Source organism: Plecotus auritus (genome assembly GCF_963455305.1).
Source record: "Plecotus auritus genome assembly, chromosome: 4".
NCBI lineage: Eukaryota > Metazoa > Chordata > Mammalia > Chiroptera > Vespertilionidae > Plecotus > Plecotus auritus.
Window position 1 is genome coordinate 13,499,659 of NC_137775.1, and position 22,706 is coordinate 13,522,364.

A 22,706-nucleotide genomic window follows, 5' to 3' on the forward strand; every position below is an offset into this window, starting at 1 on the left:
ACATGGATAAAACTTGTGATAGGGAAGAATAAATTAAAATGAATACACAGGCAGATAAAACTTTCCCTACCTTTATTATAAGTAAACAAATGAAATCAAGATGGTAATAAATAAATAAACATACTACTGTGCTCATTTACTGTGGTTAAGCTAATTTTATTGATGACCCAGTTATTACATTAATATTTCATTCTTATTTAATGCAGCTGCACATCTTAGCTATTTACACTTCTCAGAGCACAAATTGCAATAAAGTCCTTTAAGCAGATACCTACCTGTTCATTAGCCAAGAAATTATTCTTTCTACATAGCAAGAGCAATAGTTTTTGAGCAGGGATTAGAGAAACATTATTACCCTGTTATGGATCCTGCAAAAGCACTATATTATTTTTGGCATGATTCTGACCAAATTGCTACTTTTTAATATAAAGTAGACAACGAAGTTCTAAGGCCTCCAAAGCAATGTTTGTATGGCAATTGGAAAATGTAAGTTAATACAGAGGATGGGAAAGTAACTCTAAAAAAATGTTGTGTTGCCCTGACTGGTTTGCCTCAGTGGATAGAGCGTCGGCCTGTGGAATGAAAGGTCCCAGGTTCGATTCCAGTCAAGGGCATGTACCTTGGTTGCGAGCACATCCCCAGTAGGAGGTGTGCAGGAGGCAGCTGACTGATGTTTCTCTCTCATCGATGTTTCTAACTCTCTATCCCTCTTCCTTCCTCTCTAAAAAATCAATAAAATATATTTAAAAAAATGTTGTGTGAAGTGTACAGAGGATTAATTAGGAAAAAAGAGTATTGTATATTTTGTGATTTTTATCCTTCTATATTAGAAAAAAATGAGTTTGATGAAGCCTGTAGAATTCTAATTGTCTAATACAGCATCTGCCCAGGTACTATTTGCTCCAATGGTCCTGTGAAAGGGTAAGCATCTCTCACTGTGGATTTGTAGTATGGTCTCCAGATAGCCAATTAAAAGTTCAGGGTATTTTATTATTAAAACAACCAAAGAAACCCCCCAAACCATACCACTCTTGGATTAAACATGTTCTAAAACCCACTTGCAGCTAAAACTGATGAACTATATCTCTAGCAATTCAACTGTACAGAACAATGATGTAAGGTACCCTCTCTGTGATAATAATGATCTATCTCTGTAAGTACAACTAGACAAAGAAACTTTGCCATGTCAGACATGGCTACTTGTCATGAAGTTTAAGTGTTCTAGCTGTGCTTTCTAAGTTGAAAACACAATGGATTGAAAGTGTTTTTACTATTAAGAGAAACAAGAAACACTTTGACTTCAATTGTTCTTAATGGATTTTCCTGTCAATGGTTTGTCTAAATACAATATGTTAAAAGCTGTGTGGGTATAGTTCTAGAAACTGAGGGAAAATACTTCAAAGAGTATTTTAAAGTTGCTTTTCCTGGAACAGCAGGTTTTAGGGATGAGAATAATTAAAATGTCTGCTAGGATAGTAATTAAAAAATGACATAATGGAAACCACACTGTATGGAGAGGGACTCCCTCGGTTAAAACCTAAACCCCATAGGAATGAAGAAAAAGAAACCTGGAAGAGGCCGTGTGGACCTCGCCTAGTAGGTAGGCTTCTGATGTCCATCAGGTGCCTGAATAAAGGCTGTGCTAAATGCAGGCCTGGGTCCCAGCTAAGGTGTTTTAGTTCTCATATGTCAAACAGCAGAGTTGTAGCTGCTCTATTAGGGAAGCTCCCTATTGACCTTGAGTGGGGACCAATGTGGCATTTAATCTGGTCAATCAGAGCAAAACCAGTTGCATTTATATTCAAATAAATCAATCAGTCTATCAAAACCACTTAGACCTCTTCTGAGGGAGACCAATTTTAAAACAATGACTACATTTTTGGAATTCCAAATTTCCATTTTTTTTTCTCTCTTTCCTCTACTACTCTAAATTATATAAAAAAATTACTATTCTAAATTAAAAAAAAATTCTAAGCAGTCAATTTTTTGATGGTTTCACCATAATTTTACAACATTATTTGAGATGCCTTAATAATAATTAATATCAAACAATATATGTTAGCATATAAACTACTTTTAACAATCAGAAGCATACTTGATTCTGCTACAAAATTTGTTCCTGAAAAGCTGGATACAAGTTCAGGTATTTTATATAAAATAATTTTCTTTCTTTTACTTTATTTACTTTCAAATTTTATTTTCATTTTTGACTGAGGTTTAGTTTACTCTCACACTGGCCACCTCCTAAAGACTTTGCTAAGTAGTTTCTGACTTACCTCACTAACTGCCCATAAAGAAGTATATACATGAGTATAGAAATCCTATTCACAAATAAATCCATAGTGGTGAGGTGTTGACACAAACTTTAATCTGAGTTTTTATTTCACACTCAACCTGACATTCAGTTGTCTTGTCTGTAATACAACTGTAATGCAATCTGTAACACAAGGTGAATAACATCTAAACTGTGAGGAAATAAACTAGTACTTTAGAGTATCTACCTAACACTTCTTAGCACAGTCTGCAATTCAACAAGGGTTTGTTCCCTCTCATTCCTCCTCCATTTTAAAGGACTTCTGAAAACCGTTAATATTAGGGTGACTTCAGATTTTTATTTGAGAGTACTGTCCATATATCTCTGGAGATAAGTTTATTTCAAATGTATAGGCAGGCCATTTTAACTTAGTCAATTTTCAGAATATAAATACAGGATTTTTTCCTCTCCATAATTGTAATGGACTCTAAGCACAAAAATATATTTTTTTCAGATATACAAACCTTTTCCTCTCAGATATGTAAACCTTCACCGAGGTTTGGACTATGTAAAAAACTTAACTGCCCTCTGAGAATTGCATACATCAAGTATGTTGACTATTGTTATAGTTACGTTAGCAGATAGTTTACTCTTCCTAACTGGAAATAATTTGTAACTCACTTATGTAGTATTCCATTTTTTTTTTCATTAAAGCTTGATTGAATAGGTAAGTTACAAGTCAGAGCTGAGTGGCAAAGATGATTTAAATTATTGGGTTTACCTGAACAGCATCAAAATACATCTGCTTAGCTTCCAGATCTGTCTTGTCAGACATTAACCATGCCTTTAGCAAATACTCATAAAAGCTGTCTCCGAGTCCTCCAACCGATACATGATCTGCAAGGGAGGGAAATGGATTTTAGAGTGAGTCAGCCTTTAATTCAGATAATGCAGCAAAATTACATTAGCAACGAGGATGCAAAACCCTACGTCAACTGCGACTCGGGGTTACATTTAAATTCCAACAAATCTCTTGTTTTCAGAAAGACATTCTGAAATGAGATGTGCTGTTAACTAATGCGATATACTCTAAATAATTACCAGGGTAATTTTGTAAGCAGGAAGATAAAAAATATATATAATCCCCCCTAATTCCAAAAATCTGGTTCTCTAGTAAACATACCAAATGAAAATGTTTCACAGTATATATTCTAATAAATATTTAATGGGTTAGCTCAATAATATAAACCATGGCAAAGCTATGAGTATTAGCAAATCTTTTAAAAACGTGGCTTGCAATAAAACAAGGGTCAAAAACCTTGGCGGGGGGGTAAGAAAGGATAGTGACAGGCGCTTTTCCTCCTTCCACATCATTTCTGCAATCCTCCGCTGCCATTTATTATGCCAGATCCACTACATACAGGACCAACAATCTTGCAACTTGTAGGGTAGGTATCCTCCTTAAAAATGAGAAACCTGAGCGTCACAGACGCTAAATGAGATTACAACCTTCTGATTCGTGCCATCTGATTCGACTCATACAGAGGCTGGCATGTGGACCTGCTTGCTCTTCACCAAATAACACGACATGGGTTCCTTTGCCCTTTATACTTTTATTTTTCAAGCATGTTTAGCTACAAAGACAGATGTCATCTACAGAATTCATAGAGAACACGAGCATTAAAAAGATGCACTTATTTTGGAAAATGGCATTGAGCGGCTACTCAATGAACAATTGAACAGAGCAAAAATTCTAAGTCAATCTTAATAAGGACTACATCTATTCAGGCTAGAAGGGCTATATTTGTTAAGTGGTTAAATATGGATTTTATTAGAAAAGTCCAGAATAATAGTTTTAATTTTAATGTAAAAGAGTGTTTTTACAATTGTAAAGCTGGTTCTTAAAATAGCAGTGTTTGAAGTGACCTTTACAGTTTCCTAAGTAAATCACCACAGAAACCTCTGACATTTAAAAATTAAATAGACGAAGACCTATCTCATCAATAATGAGCCCTGTTGTTACAAACATGATTGCAGGAGACAAATGCAAGCGATGCATGGTCAGGCGGTCACTGTCCGGCTCCTGTCAGCATAACAAGGCCTGAAGGAGATAATAGGAAATGATGGCCATGATCCAGACAGGTCCTCCGAGTTAAAGCGATGAGACCTGAAACCCAACAGCCAGAAGCGGTGGCTTCATTTTCTGGGCTCCCCTCCCCCGCTACTCCTTGGGTTATGATTCTATAATAGATGCAAAAAGCAATTTTGGGCATTTGGTGATTTTAAAAAAAGGAAAAAAGGATTACATAGCATTACATGTATTTTAACTATTTTTTAGTAAATACTAGTTAATTTTTTACTTTAATTTCCTGCTTATAAAATTTTCATGTTAGGAAAGAATAAAAATAAAGGCACATAGAGGAGAAACAAGAGAGAAAGCCCTTTGAGATTTTAGCATCTCACTCACTAAGCTTCCTCTGGTTTTGGATGACTGTTTGTGTTGGCAACAGGGCCCTGTGTAAATATCTTCATGGGTGGAGGAGAGAACATGCTGGATTTGGCCAGCAGGAAGGGACCGCCTATTGCTAGAAAGAACATATGTCGTATTTTTATTCCCAAATGCTCTAAAGGTAATGTGTACTATTGTTACTCAATTATTATGTTCTTCTCTAAGGGGGTAATGTATCCTTTTCTTCCCAATAGAAATAGGTCCCATAAAAGGATTCCTAGTATTTAAAGAGAGAGAAAATAGCAAAAGAACAAGACAGAAAGAATACTCAATAGCCTAATTTTTTTAATTTTGTAAGACTTCATCTGAATCTGAACTCCTCAGAGCAATCCCCCAATGATGCTAGTGGCACTATATGTATATTAGAGTTGTTATATTAATCAAAGAAGGGTGATAATTATTGCTTATTGACATGGAGCCCCACATCTGGTCTCAATAGCCACCAGATCTCTTTCTATGACTAGTGACCAGGGCCAGATGCTGCTTCTTAGTCACAACTGAAGAGCATGGGAAACTGTTCCAAGAGAATGAATAGAACCACTATTAAGAGCAGAGGCAGAGAGATAGATTGCATACAGAGTGCATGAATGTCCACAAAATTCAAGCTAAGTGAACACCTACTAGGTGCAAGATACCGTGCGTTGGGTTAACAAATATGACTAAGACCAAGTCATAGCCCTCAAAAGTTTGGATCCCTAGGTTGATGGGTAAGTATATGAATCATTAGGAAAAGGACTGTAACTGGAAAGTACCCAAAGTGTTGGGACGAGGAAGAAGAAGGGGGTGAGTAGAGGAGGAATGGGTGCTGACAAATTCTAATAGGAGTCTTGAACACGAAGGTCTCCCAGAAGAAATGGCAATCGAGCTGGGCCTTGGTAGAATTAGAAAGAAACAGAACAGGCACAAATCTGGGCACGGCCAAGCAGGCTTGATTAAAGAATAAAAACATAAGTCTTCCTTGTGGTTGGAATCCAGCATAGGGTGGAGGAGGAGAGACAGGGGACTCTTCAACCCTGTTTGTTTTTCCACCAGGAAACTGACCCATAAGCAATCCAAATATAAAGGGTTCTTTGTACCAGGAAACATGGCCAAATAGATAGTATATTTGTGACCCAGAAGGTGAAGCCAGGATGTACCAGTACAACGGACTCTTTTGTCCCTTTCCATAGTGACTCCTAAACCCTAAGTCACAGGGAAAATAAAACAGTAAACCCTCAGACTTTTCTTCAACTTTTGAACTTCCATGAGGAGGAGAACTCCAAAAACCCTGTCCTTTTAGAGAACCACATCTGGCCATTTTGTCCTTGGAAAGCTACTCCAGTTCTGCTTTATCCCAAATACTCCAGTGGCCCTCAAACTTTTTATAGTCTTAGCACTCCTTTACACTTTTTAAAAAATCCTCACCTGAAGATATTTTCCCACTGCTTTCCGATAGAGTGGGGGGAGGGGGGAGGTGATAGAAGCATCGATGTGAGAGAGATACAAAAATTAACTGCCTCCCGCTCGCACCCCTACCGGGCCAGGATAGAGCCTGCAACCAAGGTATGTGTCCTTGACCTGGAATCGAACCCACCACCCTTTGGTGTGTGGGCCGAAGCTCCAACCACTGAGCCAAACCGGCCAGGGCACCCCCTACACTTTCAAAAATGAATACGCACTCCAAAGAACTTGTTTCTGTAATATTACCAATATTTACAATATTGGAAATTAAAACAGAATTGAATATATTTTCTTTAATATATTTAAAACAATAGTAATATACCCCTTATAACAATTTTTTTCATAAAAATGTTATATTTTTACAAAAAAAGTAATTAGTGAGAAGAGTGGCACTATTTCATAGTTTTGTAAATCTCTTTGATGTTTCCTGTTCTAGAACACAGGTGGATTTTCATATCTGCTCTACATTCCACCTACACTATATGTTGTCCTGGCTGAAACAGATGAAGAAAACCCATCTCACAGTTATACAGCTGCCAAGGGAAGAATATTTAAGTCTTTTCAGATTATTGTGGGTATTTTTCTTTGATACTATAACAAAACTTGGCAAGTGTTTTTTTTTTTTTAAAGGTTAGAGTGTTTTAAAAGTTGCAATGTAGAATTAGAAACCTTATCAATGCATTTTTGTGCTGTTGCATTAAAATCCATTGGTCTCCCTTGTGCTTTGAACGGATCTTTCACATGATTTTTGTAAAAGCATGCATCGGTCATTCGGAAAATATTGCTCACTTGAATTATGCAGATCTTCCAAATGCTGACACATTTCATTATACATTTGTTCATATCACCACCAATCTCATCAGAATAGTTTTCAAGTGTTGCTTGAAGGCAATGAGTTCATTCCTGGTGGCATATACAAGCTTCCCAAGATTCTAATTTTCATGCAGAGTTCAAATTTTATCATCGGGACAGATATTGCCAGTTTTCCTTGAAGTGGACAGGCTCATTTTCAAGCACACATCTACTAATTGCCCAACTCGGAAAAACCAGTCTGTCTTCAGTTGTTCTTTCAAGTAGAACTGGTGATGGTGAAACAGTAAGTTCAGCTCAGGTCTCAGGATCACACAAGCGCTTTTCTGTGAGGCAACCACTGTTCTTTATTAAGCAGCAGAAGTGCTTTAAGTGTACTTTGGATGTAATCGCACAGAATATTACAAAGATGGGTATTCAATGGCTGAGATTTACTAGAATCAATCATTTATTTTTGCTTCATGATGAACATTCATAAGTGAAACTGGCTTTTTCTCCCTTCTTCTTTTTTTCCAAACCCGCTGTGAAGATTTAACATGTGACGACTATTTGGAGCCTCGGCTATGGTTCTCACTTTAGTAGTTTCACTCATCAGTACTTTTGCAACCTAAGTGCAAATGTCAGCACTGTGGCAGAAAGTCTTAGTGTTATTATAAAAACACCTTTGACCTTGTGGACTCTCTGAAAGGTCTCAGGGATGCCCAGTGATTGGTGGACCACGCTGAGGTTACGTGGCAACCTTGATTATGGTTTTATGATCTCAAAAGCCAGGCCTTTCCAAGCCATTACTAACACACATAGATTTTAGCATTTTTTTCCTACTAAGTTATTCTTTAAGCAGAGTACTTCTAAAGCAGCAGTGAGGCACAGCCGTCTAAGAATATATGACATTTAAATATAATGAAACAACTCAAATTAGAGTAAATTGTAAGGCATTCGAACACACTCGGCACAGCGAGGCGTCTCACTTAGTATTCTTCACTGGCTCTCAGTTGCTGCTTCATCTACCACTGTTTTTCCAAAGCAGCTTGAGGACATTTCTCTCAACGACTCTGAATCATTACACCGCTGGTCAAAGTCTGCCAGGATCTCAAGTGAGGACTTCTGGCACAATACTTTCTCCTACCCTAAAGAGAACTCTACTGGCAAGAAACCTTTACCTGCTGGCTTAAAATTAAGCAGAAAAAATACGCCGTTTGCTCTTTCAATTTCCCAACCCTTAAAGACTCAGGCTCCTCTCTCATCTTGTAGTCAGGCAGAAAGGAACTGTTATGAAGTAGAATGATCTAGTTACTCTATAGAAAATCCTGATGACGGTCATTAAAACAAAGGAACAATTCCCCCGCCCCCGCACCCACACGTCTAGTTTGTTCCAGGCTAACATTCCCCCACTACCCTGACTAGATCTTCCCTTTGTGATCAATAGCTTTAAATGTGCTTATATGTCCTCATGCTCACAGTTCCGCATAGAAAAGTAAAACACTCTAGTTTCCAAGTAACACAGTCTGTCTAGTGACAGAAGCCTATTTATTAAAGGAACCAGGTCTTCTTTCTCCTTTTCTAAACAATCTCCCCAAATACTGTGCTTTATTCTGCTTTTTCTCTCTGTTACCAGGACAGTGCTGGGTACCATAAAGAGCTAAAACAATGCTGATCTTTTTTTCATTGTTGTTAATCCTCACTCAAGGATACTCTTTCCATTCTTTTTAGAGAGAGTGGAGGGGAGGGAGAGGAAGTGAGGGAGAGAGAGACATCAGTATGAGGGACACGTCAATTGGTTTCCTCCTGCACGCTCCCCAACCAGGCAGAGATGTAACCTGCAACCCAGGTATGGCCCTTGACCAGGAAACGAACCTGAGACCCTTCTTTGCGTGGGCCAACACTCTAACCACTGAGACACACCCACCAGGGCAAACAATGATAATCTTTTGACTTACATTGACCCCACTGTCCACTACTGGGATTCAGATAGTTAGGATAGAGGCCTTGTGGTTTAACCAGTTTGTTCAGTACTGTTCGGATATTCATTACCTACAACAGAAAATAAAATGTTACTAGGAAAATCCAAAAAACAATTTTGGTGTCATTCTTCTCTCTTTCTTGATGATAGTTTTCCATATTAGAAAGAAAAAGTTGATTTAAATGATGCAGGATTAGAACAGTTAGTTGCTACCAGCTTACAAAAATAATAGGCAGCAATGAACACAGTCACTCTGATCGGCTGTAGTTTCACCCATCAGTACTTTTGCAACCTAAGTGCAAATGTCAGCACTGTGGCAGAAAGTGGTATGCCAGATGCCGTCCAAGGAACCAGTGATATTTCAGTGGATAAGCAAAGTCCATTCGGGGGGATGAGAAAGACATCGCATAAAGAAACATCCTATCTGCAATGCGAGGACTATAACCCGTGGTGACAAGTGCTATGGAAAACACACAGGATGGTAATAGGACAGAAGGCTGTGGAGCGGTGAGGCTGTTACTCAGGGTGGGCTGGGGAGGCTGATGGAAGAGTATTTGAGCAGACACTTTAAGAAACGAAGGAGCAAGCCATGCAGAAATTGGAGGAAGAGTGACCTGGGCAAAGGGAGGAGCAAGAACAAAAGCCGTGAAAAGAGACTCGGTTGGGAGGACAGGAAGCAAATGGGAGACGCAGCCTTGCAGGCCACGAGGGCTGATGTTATGCTGGGGGTTATAAGTGAAGATGTGTGTGTGTAATGGGGTGACTGGGGTGCCAGAGAGCGAGTGGCTGTAAGGTGGAACAGAGAAGTGAGGTGAAAGCTAAGGGCAGCATGGTGGGGTGAAAATGGATTTATTCAAATATCGATGTTTGTTTCTTAAAAATTAGAAATTAATTCAATAGCTATTTTGCATTCATATAACACTTTGAGTTTAAAAAGTATTTCATATACTTGGTTCACATAGTCCATACAACTTTATATATTTTTAGATATGAAAAAAAGTTCGGAGAAAGTGACGTGACTGAGGTGTAGGGAATCAGCCTTGGAAGCCAGGTGATCACACGCTGAGCTGGAGTCATGCCATGGAAAGACGGTGAGCTCACAGTTGGTTAAAGGAAAGGCGCATGTAACAAAACTTCACAAAGGGCTGCTGTATTAAATTTGGTTGTTCTCTTCCACATCCAATATTATCAAACCTCTCAGCAGAGGACACTGTTTCTCACAAGCGATGCTTTGCAATGCAAGGTGTCGTGGAGAATCTCACCTTTTCAGCAAAGATGGGGTCTCCTGATAATTGGCTCAAGTGCATAAATTCCAAATGCAGGGTCCCAAATTCGGCCAGAATGCTGCTGCCTCCCGAGGCCCAGGGCCAGTTCCTTCCAATCCCACTAAAGAGGAGAATAGATGGAAGAGGTATGGGTCAGACTAATTCCATTTTTTCCACCGGCTCTACACAGTAGAAGTGAAAGGGACAGCTTTTGAATAATGGCTCCTTAGCTCATAGTCCACTCTGGATATTTGAAAGCCTTGTTGTCTTTGACTGGGTACCAGTCTCAGGCTTTCACTTCTATTCTATTTCCCAAATTGAAAATCAGTGTTGACTTAAGTCACAGAGAAATTGCTATGTGCTTGCTGGTGGTGATGAACAGATAAATACTTTGGAAGGTACATGTGTCATATAAAGATGTATACCCATTCCAAGTAGAATATTAAACAAAATCATACCAAAACATCCCCACAGTGTCCCAAATCCGACCTACAGCACTTCAGTATTTTAATTAATTTCAGCCTGAGATTCCATGGACTGCTATAGACATTCACATGATATACAGTTTTTTCTTGGGTATTGGATAAATTTCAAAGATTCATTAGTAATCCACTGACACCAGACCCTCTCCAAACCTTCCATTTACTTCCTTTCTTATGTTTCTCTTCACACTATTTTAACTATGTCCTAAGTACATTTTCTAAGGATTTACTCATTCCCTGACATATTTAATCTATGCTTAAAAATGTCAGCAAATTTATGTAATTCAAATTTAAAAGGGGTCAAAGGCAGGAGCTTCAAAAATTATTGCCTCTCATCTTGGAGAAATGCTCTTTAAAAAGAGTAAGTCCTAAATATACACACACACATGCACACACACACACACACACAAAGAGGCTACTGAAACATGATCATACTCTTGGGTACAGTTTATTTCTGAAAAGCCACTTAAACTGTCAAGACATAGGTAATAATTCAAATAAAGAATAAATTCATGATTCTCCTGACCAGTCAATTCCCTTGCAGAAATCTGAAAACGCACATGTTGGTTTTAGTTCAGATGCATATTTATTAAATGCCTACTATTTGCCACGGACTATGCCTGATACTGGGTTGCAAGATGGTTATGATGAATAAATCACTCTTTTCTCAAAGACCTTATAGTATAACGGGAGAGAAAGATCTAAGCATAAATAATTCCGACTGTGGTAAGTGCCAAGGTAAATGTGTGTAGAGTTCCCCGAGCACCTAGAGCCAGGACATGAGATCCAACACAGTGAGGATCACAAAAGGCTTCTTCAAGGAGGGGACTCCTGAGTTGATTCTTGAAGGATAAATAACAAGCTGTGAGGAAAGAATGGAGAGAGGGAGAATGTGGATATGGAAACACACAGCAGAAGGGCTAGCTGGGAGCTGGAGGCAGCTGCAATACCTGTGAGTGGAGGGCAGGAAAGGCAGCAGGAGAGAAGGCTATGGGTTCCACTGAGACCACGTCTGAGTCTTGTGGGAGTCTCACTTTCCTTTCTTTCCAGGTTGGCCCCAGTTAAATATAGTTCTTGGTGTCCCCTAGATTTGCTAACCCCTCTGTCTTTTCCTTCTATTTTCCCAGCTCTGGGTGAAGCCTTCCAGCCTGCATGTCCTGCTGCAGGGCTGCCAAGGAAGGCTGAAGAAAAGGAAAGCAACGTGGACAACTGGTACTTGACTTCTAAGCTGGCCTCGCTCTTATTCCTGATTTCTTTGTAGAGCAAGATCTAGACTTTGTTCCAAAGCTTTCTTACAGTACACCTAATAAAAAGTAAGCAAAAGAGGCCCTTGCTGGTTTGGCTCAGTGGATAGAGCATCGGCCTGCAGACTGAAGGGTTCCAGGTTCGGTTCTGGTCAGGGCACATGCCCAGGTTGCAGGCTCGATCCACAGTAGGGGTTGTGCAGGAGGCAGCCAATCAATGATCTCTCTCATCATTGATGTTTCTAGCTCTCTTCCCCTCTCCCTTCCTCCCTAAAATCAATAAAAATATATTTAAAAAAAAGCAGAAGCGATCTGAAAATCAGATATTCATTTATTTTAGAAATGCCTGATATTTATTAAGTTCTGAGAACATGAGTCAGTTTTTATTTTCATGGTTGACTTACACAGAAAGAACATCTAACCATCCAGATAGCAGGAACAGCTACATTAAATTTTTATTAACATATGGCAAATGCACATAGTAATTGGTCATTAATAGGTTGTCTTGACATTATTTTTTATAGCTCAACCATTCCATCACTGACCAAAGTCAATGAGCACATTGAGCAAAATTACCAATTTCTAGGTTCTAGAGAAACTATAAAGCCAAAAGCTGCAATGTATGGCGGTGCCAGGAGGGGAGGGCAGGATGACTTCATTTTGGAGAGGGCAGAAGACAGCGTGCTGAGGAAGCCAGCCCACTCCCAGGTCTCCAGGACCGGTTCTTTCCAGTGCAGGGTAGGAGGGTGTGTGGTGGCACCCTCAGATGGAAACGTAAGCAGTACATACACGCTAAACTACGATGCAAATTACTTTTGCATCCAGACATTTGCTCCCCGCTATTAACATGGTAAGGCAAGAGAAAACCAGAGATATAATGAAAATTTTCAATATGTTTGTAAGCAAGTAAGTTTTAACAGGATTTTACCTCTAACCTCTCTCCTCCTTTGCACACATTCATATCAACAGGCAAACAGCATTCTTGTCTATCACTGTTTACTTACATGGGGGCAAGAACATTAAAGGCACTGACAGAGGATATCTCATGGTAACAGAAAGAATGCTGAGATTAGAGTGCATATATGTTATATGAAAGGATGGCTTTGGTTACCACTTTTTCAACCGACAGAATTAATGCATTTCAGCAAAATTATAAGATCAGCAGTTGCATTGGTCAAGGAAGGGTTTCAAGAAATCAGAGAAAGCATCGTTATATCTGGATATTAAATAAGGCCACTTGCCTATTCTTAGGCAAAAGTTTAAAGACTTGCAGGTTGGCCTGGGTGAGGGCATGGGCACAGACTGGGGCCATCGCAGCTAAAATGCGTGTGTGTCAGGGAAATGGTGCCGACGTGCACAGCACATGTGCAATGAGTGGGAACCAAGTTCTGGTTACTCACGGAATGAGTTCTAAGACCTTTTTTATCTTTAAATTCCACGACTCTGCTCAGGAATCTATATACTTGTATGGCTCTAATATCTAAAGTGACGTATACGGACAGTGGGCATTTGACACCAAAATGGTGGAGTTGTGACAAAGGGAAACGAATCTATAGAGTCTTGCTCCTTTGGTCTGGGGTTCAGGGTGCCCTGGGCACAGCATGATACAAAAGGTTAAGCTTTCTAGGCCTCTGGCTCAAAATGAATCTCATCTGAAGGAATAGGGGATTTAAAATGTCTTGGACTTGACTCAGTGTGGTGAATACACAATACAACATACAGATGACGTGTTATAGAGGTGTACACATGAAACCTATATAATTTTATTAAGCAATGTCACCCAATACATTCAATTAAAAATGTCTTTAACCTCAGTTCCATTATCACAGTATTTTAAAGGCAGTCCTGGTGTTCTTTAACTATTTTGTCTTTATTTTACCAACACTAATACTATTTAAAAAATACTTTAAAGATAAAGTAACAGTTTGTGTTCAGAAACTATTAGTTCCACAAGGCAGGTATGAAAGAAAAGAATATTTTATTAATATTCCAAATGGGGTTACAATGACTGCATTTTAAGCCAAAACCGTGAGTCAGCATATGGAAACGTATACACGAAAAGGCAGTTAGCATGATCTGGGGAGCTGCCAAGTGTTTGTTTTGGTTCAAGGAATCCTGGAACAGAACTTCAGACTTTTGTGTCATTCTAATTTCATTTCTTTCTGTTTCCGCCAATCTCCAGTTTTCCTATTTTAATTTGGAGTGTCATTTTAATAAGCAGTTGACACTTGAAAAACATGGGTTTGAACTGCAGGGATCCACTTATATTCAGATTTTTTTTCAATAAATACTGTAAATGTATTTTCTCTTCCTTTTGATTTCCTTATAATAACATTTTCTTTTTTTCCAGCTGACTTTAATGTAAGAATACAGTACATAATACATATAACATATAAAATGTGTTCATCAACTGTCTATGCTATCCATAGAGCTTCCAGTCAATAGTGTAGACTATTAGTAATTAAGGTTTTAGGGAGTCAAAAGTTACATGTGGATTTTGAACTACAAACGGGGTTGGCATGCCTAACCTCCACATTGTTCAAGGTCAAATATATATGTGTCAAGTTTTCATTTAATTTAAATTTCCAGGAGTCTACAAAGGTAATAGTTCTTTGAAAACAAACCACCAAAACGAAAAATAACTGATTTTGGAAACTACAATTAGAATCATATCTTCAAAAATGGAATCACTATGAATCTTTTGAAAATGTGGAATACTATTTTATTCTTTAGAGACTTCATTTGAATGTAGTTTATGAGCAGTGGCAGTATACTGCGCTCAAAAGAAGAAGGTATAATTATTTACTGACCTCCTAGCTTGATAAGCAGTGGGCATTATGTGTTCTTCCTTCTCTCTCCCGGGAATGGTTAACAGCACCAAAGAGAGGAACTGCAGTTCTAATGACACTATTCTACTCAGGGCTGAATCCCCTGGGAGAGCTGCTAACACTTTTGCCAAGGGCTTGAAATGAGTCAAACAGCCAGAGGATTGTTCTAAATTGATGGTATATATCTTCAAAATAATCTTACATTGAGGTACCTAAAGTTTTGTTATAGTTATTGCCCAGATACAATTTGTATCCTTAATAAATACATTTGGTTACTCAGTATAATGGAATACAGCAAAAAAAAAAAAAAAAAAAAAAAAAAAAAAAAAATTACAGCACTGAAACAATTCCAAAAAGCCAGAGGAATATATAAACAAAGCATTAAATAGCTGTAAAGTCTCAATTAGCTCTGACTTTCAAATTCCCTTTTCCTTGCTGCTTGCTATTCTATGTGAAATGGGAAATGGGCCAATAAAAGTTTTCTTGAGGATTAGTGCCTGAATAATGTCTGATTAGCTGAGGAGTAAACAAACTCCCTTCAAGATCATAGTATGGGATACAGCTTGCTCCCTGGGGGGCAATGGAGTTTAACAAGTTTTAGGAGAAGAAAGTCCCCCACATTCAGTGTATTATGGTGAAGCCTTACTTATATATGCAAATGGAGAGGCACACATGGATATTTATTTCAAAAGAGCAGGTAACTTAATATTATTCCTTTTGGGTTTTAGCACAAATTAGAAAAGACTAATTAGAAAGTTCATAAATGATTGCTCCATTTAACTGTATTCCCAAAGCTCGGTGACGTTGAGCGTCAGTGATTTCGTCGTCACTCATTACGAATGCCTCCTTCCTGAAAGGTTCACACAGCACCATTCTTCCCGGTTTGTGGTCTAGGACCCCACTAAGAGTTGAGCCAACAGTTCCAGGGGCTGGAGTTCTAAAACTAGTCAAGATTCTATGGTAGGCCACCCTTGGAAAATGAGCCTTAGGAGGACCACTTCCCCAGGGCTTATCCCCCGGGAAAAAGGAAAAGGGGAGTAAGGGCAGCCATTTGATTATGTTGATTCATAATCTACAGCTTATTACCGCTGAACAGCAGCATGTGGGCTAAATCTCCAAAGGATTTCCATACTTCCATTTTTTAACAAAGAGCCAAAATAACGTTTTTTAAATTAGCCATATCTTGCTTCGTATTATGGGGTTTTATGCAGGATTGAAATGGAATACTTTCATTTTAGTTTATTCTCGCTCTCAATACTGCTGCCCTTGTATTTGACTATCAAAGATTGTTTTAGTGTATTCTCACCTCAATACTGTGGGCCCTGTATCTGACTGTTGAGGACTGGAGGAGAGGCTGGGAGTTACAAAGACTGAGATGGTGAGAAGCCCTCTCTAATTCTGTAAATAATCTGCTCGTGAGGTCCAAAGATGCCACAATTCTGTTTTCTAGTTGTCCTTTGGGTTAGATCAGTGGTCAGCAAACTGCGGCTCGCGAGCCACATGCAGCTCTTTGGCCCCTTGAGTGTGGCTCTTCCACAAAATACCATGGCCTGGGCAAGTCTATTTTGAAGAAGTGGCGTTAGAAGAAGTTTAAGTTTAAAAAATTTGGCTCTCAAAAGAAATTTCAATCGTTGTACTGTTGATATTTGGCTCTGTTGACTAATGAGTTTGCCGACCACTGGGTTAGATCTCCTTGTCTACCATAATCAACAGACTGCAGTAATGGAACGTAGCTTCTGCCCAGTTATTAGGCAAACTGGGATATCCTATCAACAGTACTGATGAAAAAGCACTTCAGTGCATGTAGGCTGTGCAGGCATGCAAACACATTTACTTTACTGAACTTAAAAACAAAAAAATCATATTCTATACCTTGTTTTAAATATACACTACATTTTTTCATGAACATGCCCCATGCCAATCAATGTATATTATTATTGTTGAATGCGTAGTATCTGATTGGATAAATTCTAATTTATTTAAACATACCCCTACTAAAGGACTTTGAGTCTAATTTATTTATTTATTTTTGCCACTATAAGCAATTTAGCAATATGTGTGTGGTTTTTTTTTTAGGTAAACTTATATTCACACAAAAATATCTACATAGATACCAGCTGAAAGATGTTAGTTTAATTGTCTGAATTGATAATGGGGATGGATTTGGGAATGTATATTGGAGGCATAAATGTCCATTGTGGAGTTGTTTCTCTTTACAGTGTGGGCCTGCCAAGTTCCATTTGGTAGCCTCTAAAATTCCTGGGATATCTCAGATCAATTGCTGTAAGTGACTGCATCATATCCTTTAACACTGGGGAGGGAGGCTGTAGACAGCATTTTTATCCAGACACTTTTCTAAAAACCTCACGATAAACAGGAGCATAGTACAGTCCGTCTTCAGAAATGGTAATCCACTAATATTAATTTGCCAGACATCCCCTTCCTTTGGTTTTATATATACATTTGCTCCACTGTTGTAAGAGTTTAACACAAATCATCATTAAAAGACATTACTTAAGATTCAAGACTTTAGTGAAATTGGGCTGTTTATTCATTTCTTTGTCTCTTTCATTTGATGGGTCTATGACTCATCTTTGGATCAAACTAAATGCAATTAGCACAGACCCCGGCTTTTAATTCTCCAGATTCTGTTCTACAGTCTTTCAGGAACCAGAATGTCCAGGACCGTTCTCTCCTTCCAGTCAAAGATCCTCAGGACTGACTGGTTGATACACCCATGTAATCCTGAAGTCCAGGGCAGTGCCAACAAACAGAGGCACTTGATACATGTTTCACTTAATAAAATGAAAAAACAATAATGAAAGTGTTGTCATTGGTTTCCACCCCTAACATATGTAAATAATTTAATCTTATATTAGTGTCACCGTATAGCTCTCTTATAGTCAATTTAAGAAAAAAAGAACATCCATTCTATCCTGGCCAGCATGGCTCAGTGGTTGAGCATCGACCTATGAACCAGGAGGTCACAGTTTAATTCTGGTCAGGGAACATGCCCGGTTTGCAGGCTCGATCCCCAGTGTATGGCATGCAGGAGGCAGCTGATCAATGATTCTCTTTCATCACTGATGTTTCTATCTCTCTCTCCCTCTTCCTTCCTCTCTGAAATCAATAAAAATATATTAAAAAAAAATTCTTTCTAGGCTGATCACGTAGGCTACTATCACAAACTTGAAGTGGTCTGAAGTTGTGTTTTCTAAGAGTTATGATGAAATAAGGAAAGTAAGACAGGATAGTAAATTTTTATGAAGACTAAATTTTATTCAGTTGAAATGATTGTCTTTTTTGTCCTTCCCATTTTTGTGATGTCAGGCTTATCTTTTTCCATTAAGATGAAATAATGATAGCAGGTAATTTTTCTTTTCTGGTGTCTTTTTTTTTTTTTTTTTAAATGAGATAAAAACATTGGCAACTAAGGCTAGCCTCTCAACACCTGGGTAAACTACTTGGCCCAGGAGCTAAAACTCTGGCACCACTGACCTTAAGATGTAGCTAAAGCTATGGAGCAATTCCTAATGGAAAAGGACATCTTACTACCCATTATGCCACAACTAATGTAAGTTTCTGGCTGAAATTCTGGGGTAGGAAAGAATATTATTCAATGATTTTGTTCAACATGTTAAAAGATGAGCACTTTGTGGGTATCTTGCCAAACTCAGCAAGTAAGATTGAGGTAGTCAGTCATCCCTAATCTACTGAGTGCTTACATGTGCCAGGTACGGTGGAGTGCACCCATCAAACACTGTAGGAAACCTGCTAAGGTTCTTTTAATGGTCAAGATCGTCTGTTCTGAAATTCTGGAGCTTTGGGGCATCAATTGCAACTCAATTAAACTTTTGTTCAGGCACTCGAGTAGAGGTAAAACAATTTTTTTCTGGAGAACAATTTCTGTTTTTCCTATGGGCATTCCTCAGAGGTCTTTAGGGAAGAAATCAAGTGGGTCTAATTAACTTTTAATAAAAGAAAGTGAACTTTGTCTGACTGGTATCTGAAACACAGTGATATCACAATATGAAGTTCAGCAGATCCTCACTGTAGGTTTTTTTTTTTTCCAGATATTAAACTACTTGGGAGTAATTGGGAAAGATTCATCAACGGATGCTAAATAAATTAGTTATCATTATACTTCAGAGTAGGCTATAAATTGCAAAACCAGTAAAATAAATGCTAAATTAAGAAGCCTATAGTGGGAAAATGTTGCTAAATGCTACAAATGCTATTAACATTCCCAAATGATAAATTAACAGCAAGAAAATTCAAGAAAATAGATGATGTCTAGGTAATCAGGGCCAATAATTAGTGTGTTAAGTTGCGTTATGTAAATTCAGACAATTCTCTTAACATCTTAAGAAAGTTTGACAGTTAATTAAACCGCCTTATTATTGAAAATGCTAGCTTTTCTTCGTTTTGAGTTTTTACATAAGAAGTATCACATAAACAAAAATGTGTGCATAGCTTGTGGTTAGAACAAACAGATTCAGGATCACTGGGAACAGATGCTGGAGAATAAAGCTATCATGCTACTTCATTCTCATTTTCCTGCCTTCTGCCTACAACTTATGGTTTAGAGCCTGTGGAAGCCTGTGTTATGAAACAGTGTAGCAACTAAAGTTTCAAAGACATACAGATTCGAAAAAGCATGACAAAAGAATAAAGAGGATAATGGAGAAAAAAGAATACAGAGGAAGAACAAATTGCCGAGGAAAACTCAACAATGAAGACAGATATCCTCAACAGAACATGAGCTACTATAAGGAAAGCACTGTCTGTTCTGTTTTGGCCCGCAGTGACTCCCACATATAAAATATAGGCACTGCAAAGTGTAATCGGCCTGTAATGAGCTCTATGCTGCCTTGTGACACCTCTGTTATTTAACTTTCTACCTGCTTGAACACATCTCCCTAGCTGGAGAATACCAGTACGTCCTAAATGCAGAGGCACGATTCTGTTTCTTTTACCACCATCACCTCCTCAAATAGGTTTTTGCATAGTAGATGCCATAATTTGTTGATTGTTGCATTTATATATGGAAGCAACAAATCCCTTTCAAACATAACTATAATTCATATATATACTTTTAAATTCAGGAAATACTCTAAGCAAGTCTTATTACTTCTGGCTAAAATAGTGTATATGTATTTATGTTTTCCTTTAGCTTACATGTTTATATATTTTTAGTAATTAGTTTCTTTATATTATAGGAAAAAATCTGAAAAATGTAACTGAACTATCATCTCCTGCAAAATAAGAATAATCAAAATGGGTCGTTCACATGGTCTCAACTGTTGGTAGCCTCCTGATGCTGATATGAACATTAAAAAGTGTTTCAAAGTACGGTTGACCTTTGAGCCACAGGAGTTTGAATGGTGTGGGTCCACTTATACCTGGATTATTTTTCCAATAAATATTGTAAATGTATTTTCTCTTCCTTATGATTTTTTAAATAACTTTTTTTCTAGCTTACTTTATTGAAGAATACAGTATATAACACATACAAAATATGTGTTAATCAACTATTTACATGATTGGTAAGACTTTCGGTCAACAGTCTGTTATTAGTAGTTAAGTTTTGGGGAGTCAAAAGTTCCATGTGGATTTTCAGCTGTGTGTGGGGACAGACACCCCTCACCCCCATGTTGTTCAAGGGTCACTTGTACTAAGTAAATGGTTGGTGGAACTTTGATAGGAAAACTACCTATTTCCTAGCAGACATATTCAAAATACATGAGTGTAGACGGACATGAATAACTGTAGCTTTAAAAAATCTTTATTATGTAATGTCTGTTAGCTCTGTAAAATGAAAACATCAATGTAGTAACTTGAGACCACACAATCATTCCTATGACCTTTAAGGAAATGCTTAGATAAATAAGTGCTCACATAAAAAGTTGTAGCTTGTGGTAACTTTAATTTGCTGGAAAACATTTATAAAGCTAAAAAAATGAAAACATCAAAATAGTATTTTGAAATGACAAATAATCATCACATTCATTTTACCTTTAGGAAAAGGAAGAGAGAAAAAACCCTTCCTCCTTTGCTTCCTGCCCTGGTGGTCAGGCTCTGCGCTCAGTGGGGCAGCGCTAACTGCAGGCTCAGAGCACTGCAGGTGATGACTGCCGCTCCTTACCGGCTGAGGGCAGGACTTGGTGGTTGGTGAAGAGAACCTCAGAGAGACAGAGGAATCTGGAATTGATGGGGAGGGGATGAATTTAGGGGATGAAATTATGCCAGAGTAAGACCGGACTTGCCTCACAGGTCTGGTCGGAAATGAACTGCTGGGAAATAACGCAATGAGCTGGTAGGAGGGTTCTGGAGTTTTATGGATTGGGGCTTTCTTAGTACAAAATAAATCTCACAGCTTTGATGAGTGCCTTCTTTTTCCTTAAATGTCAACTGAAGAACAATAACCCTGTTTATGAGCTATTTCTCCCCTGATTCCAAATGAAAAATGCTCTCTTGGGCCCCATGGGCAAAAGGTACATTCTTAGAATGTAAGATTAGCTACTTCAGTGAATAGTAAAATGCCAAGGTGAAACACGGCACGGCTATCTGGTAATATGAAGGGCTAAGAAGAAAGTGAAAGAGGAGGATGTGGCTGTCTGAAGGAGAGCTTCTTTAGAGGGGCTTCTTGGAGAGATCTCATTGAAGCGGAGATCTTCAAGCTGAGGCCAGCAAGACAAAAAGGACCTGTCAGCGAAGACCTGGGGGTGGCTCCTGCCAGTGCCCTGACGTGGGCATGACTCTACGAAGCACGAAAACAGGACAGTCAGTGAAGGGACTCTCTGACAGGATCCCTGGACAGCTGATAGGGGGCTGATCACACAGGACCTGTAGGACAGAGCAAGCATTTGGATTTATTCTAAGTGCAACGGGAAGTCACACAAAGGTTTTAAATAGGAGGTGATCAGATCTGATTTCACTCTGGACACTGTGGGAAGAGATGATTATATGAGAGCAGCTCTGAAGTCAGCTAGCAAAATGGTCTCCAGGCAAAAGACAGATGGTGGTCTGGACAGGGGACAATAGTAGAGATGGACAGATGTGGAACGGTTCAGGCTATGCCTGGATGTAAGAGTTGTCAGGAAGAATTGGAATTGGGGATGAGGGAAGACAGAAATGAAAGATGATTTCTAGTTTTTTGGCTTTAGCAGCTGGGTGGTTACTGGTGCTATTTAAGAATTTGGGAAAGATTGAGGTAGGAATGGCCATGATAAAGGAAAGTATGAGTTCTGTTTTTAGTTTTTGCTCTAATAACCATAAGTAGCAATTATAAAGAAAAAACCCCAATTTAATCATTTTAATTGTCCTTTCTTAGTTTCCTATAAAGATCAATTTGTTTAATTCAAGGAACTCTTTTGTGCAATGGCTTTTCTAAAATAATTTTTAAAATCTAAAAACATGCATAAGGCAAAAAATTGAAAACATACAAAAGATTATGTCATGGAAAGGAATTGCCTCATATTCCAGACTAGAGGCCCGGTGCACGAAATTCACACATGGGGGTGTGTCCCTAAGCCCAGCCTGCACCCTCTCCAATCTGGGACCCCTCGAGGGATGTCCAACTGCCTGTTTAGGCCCGATCCCGGTAGGCTTGATCGCCCCCAACTGCCCTCCCTTGCAGGCCTGGTCCCTCCCAACTGCCCTCCCCTGCTGGCCATCTTGTGGCGGCCATCTTGTGACCACATGGGGGCAGCCATCTTGTGTGTTGGAGTGATGGTCAATTTGCATATTACTCTTTTATTAGATAGGATTCCATTATTATTTCTCAGAGTAAAAACAATAATTAACTGATATCTCTTCCAAAATTTCTTAGTGCATGATCATTAGACAAAATTAAAACAACCACCACAAATGAAAGAATACTATACATATTGTTTTATACTGTGTTTCATGAAA

General features: G+C 38.6%; 1 protein-coding gene across 1 annotated transcript in view; it reads right to left on the reverse strand.

Annotated features, from left to right (window-relative positions):
• The window catches only part of MAN1A1 (mannosidase alpha class 1A member 1), a 158,623-nt gene that overhangs the window by 11,525 nt on the left and 124,392 nt on the right, over positions 1–22,706 (reverse strand). Inside the window, exons 7-9 of the mRNA XM_080664001.1 lie at positions 10,236–10,359; positions 8,951–9,044; positions 3,036–3,151 (exon numbers count right to left, since the gene is read on the reverse strand). Of these exons, the coding sequence (XP_080520127.1) occupies positions 3,036–3,151; positions 8,951–9,044; positions 10,236–10,359 (334 nt within the window). The remainder of the gene's footprint in view (positions 1–3,035; positions 3,152–8,950; positions 9,045–10,235; positions 10,360–22,706) is intronic.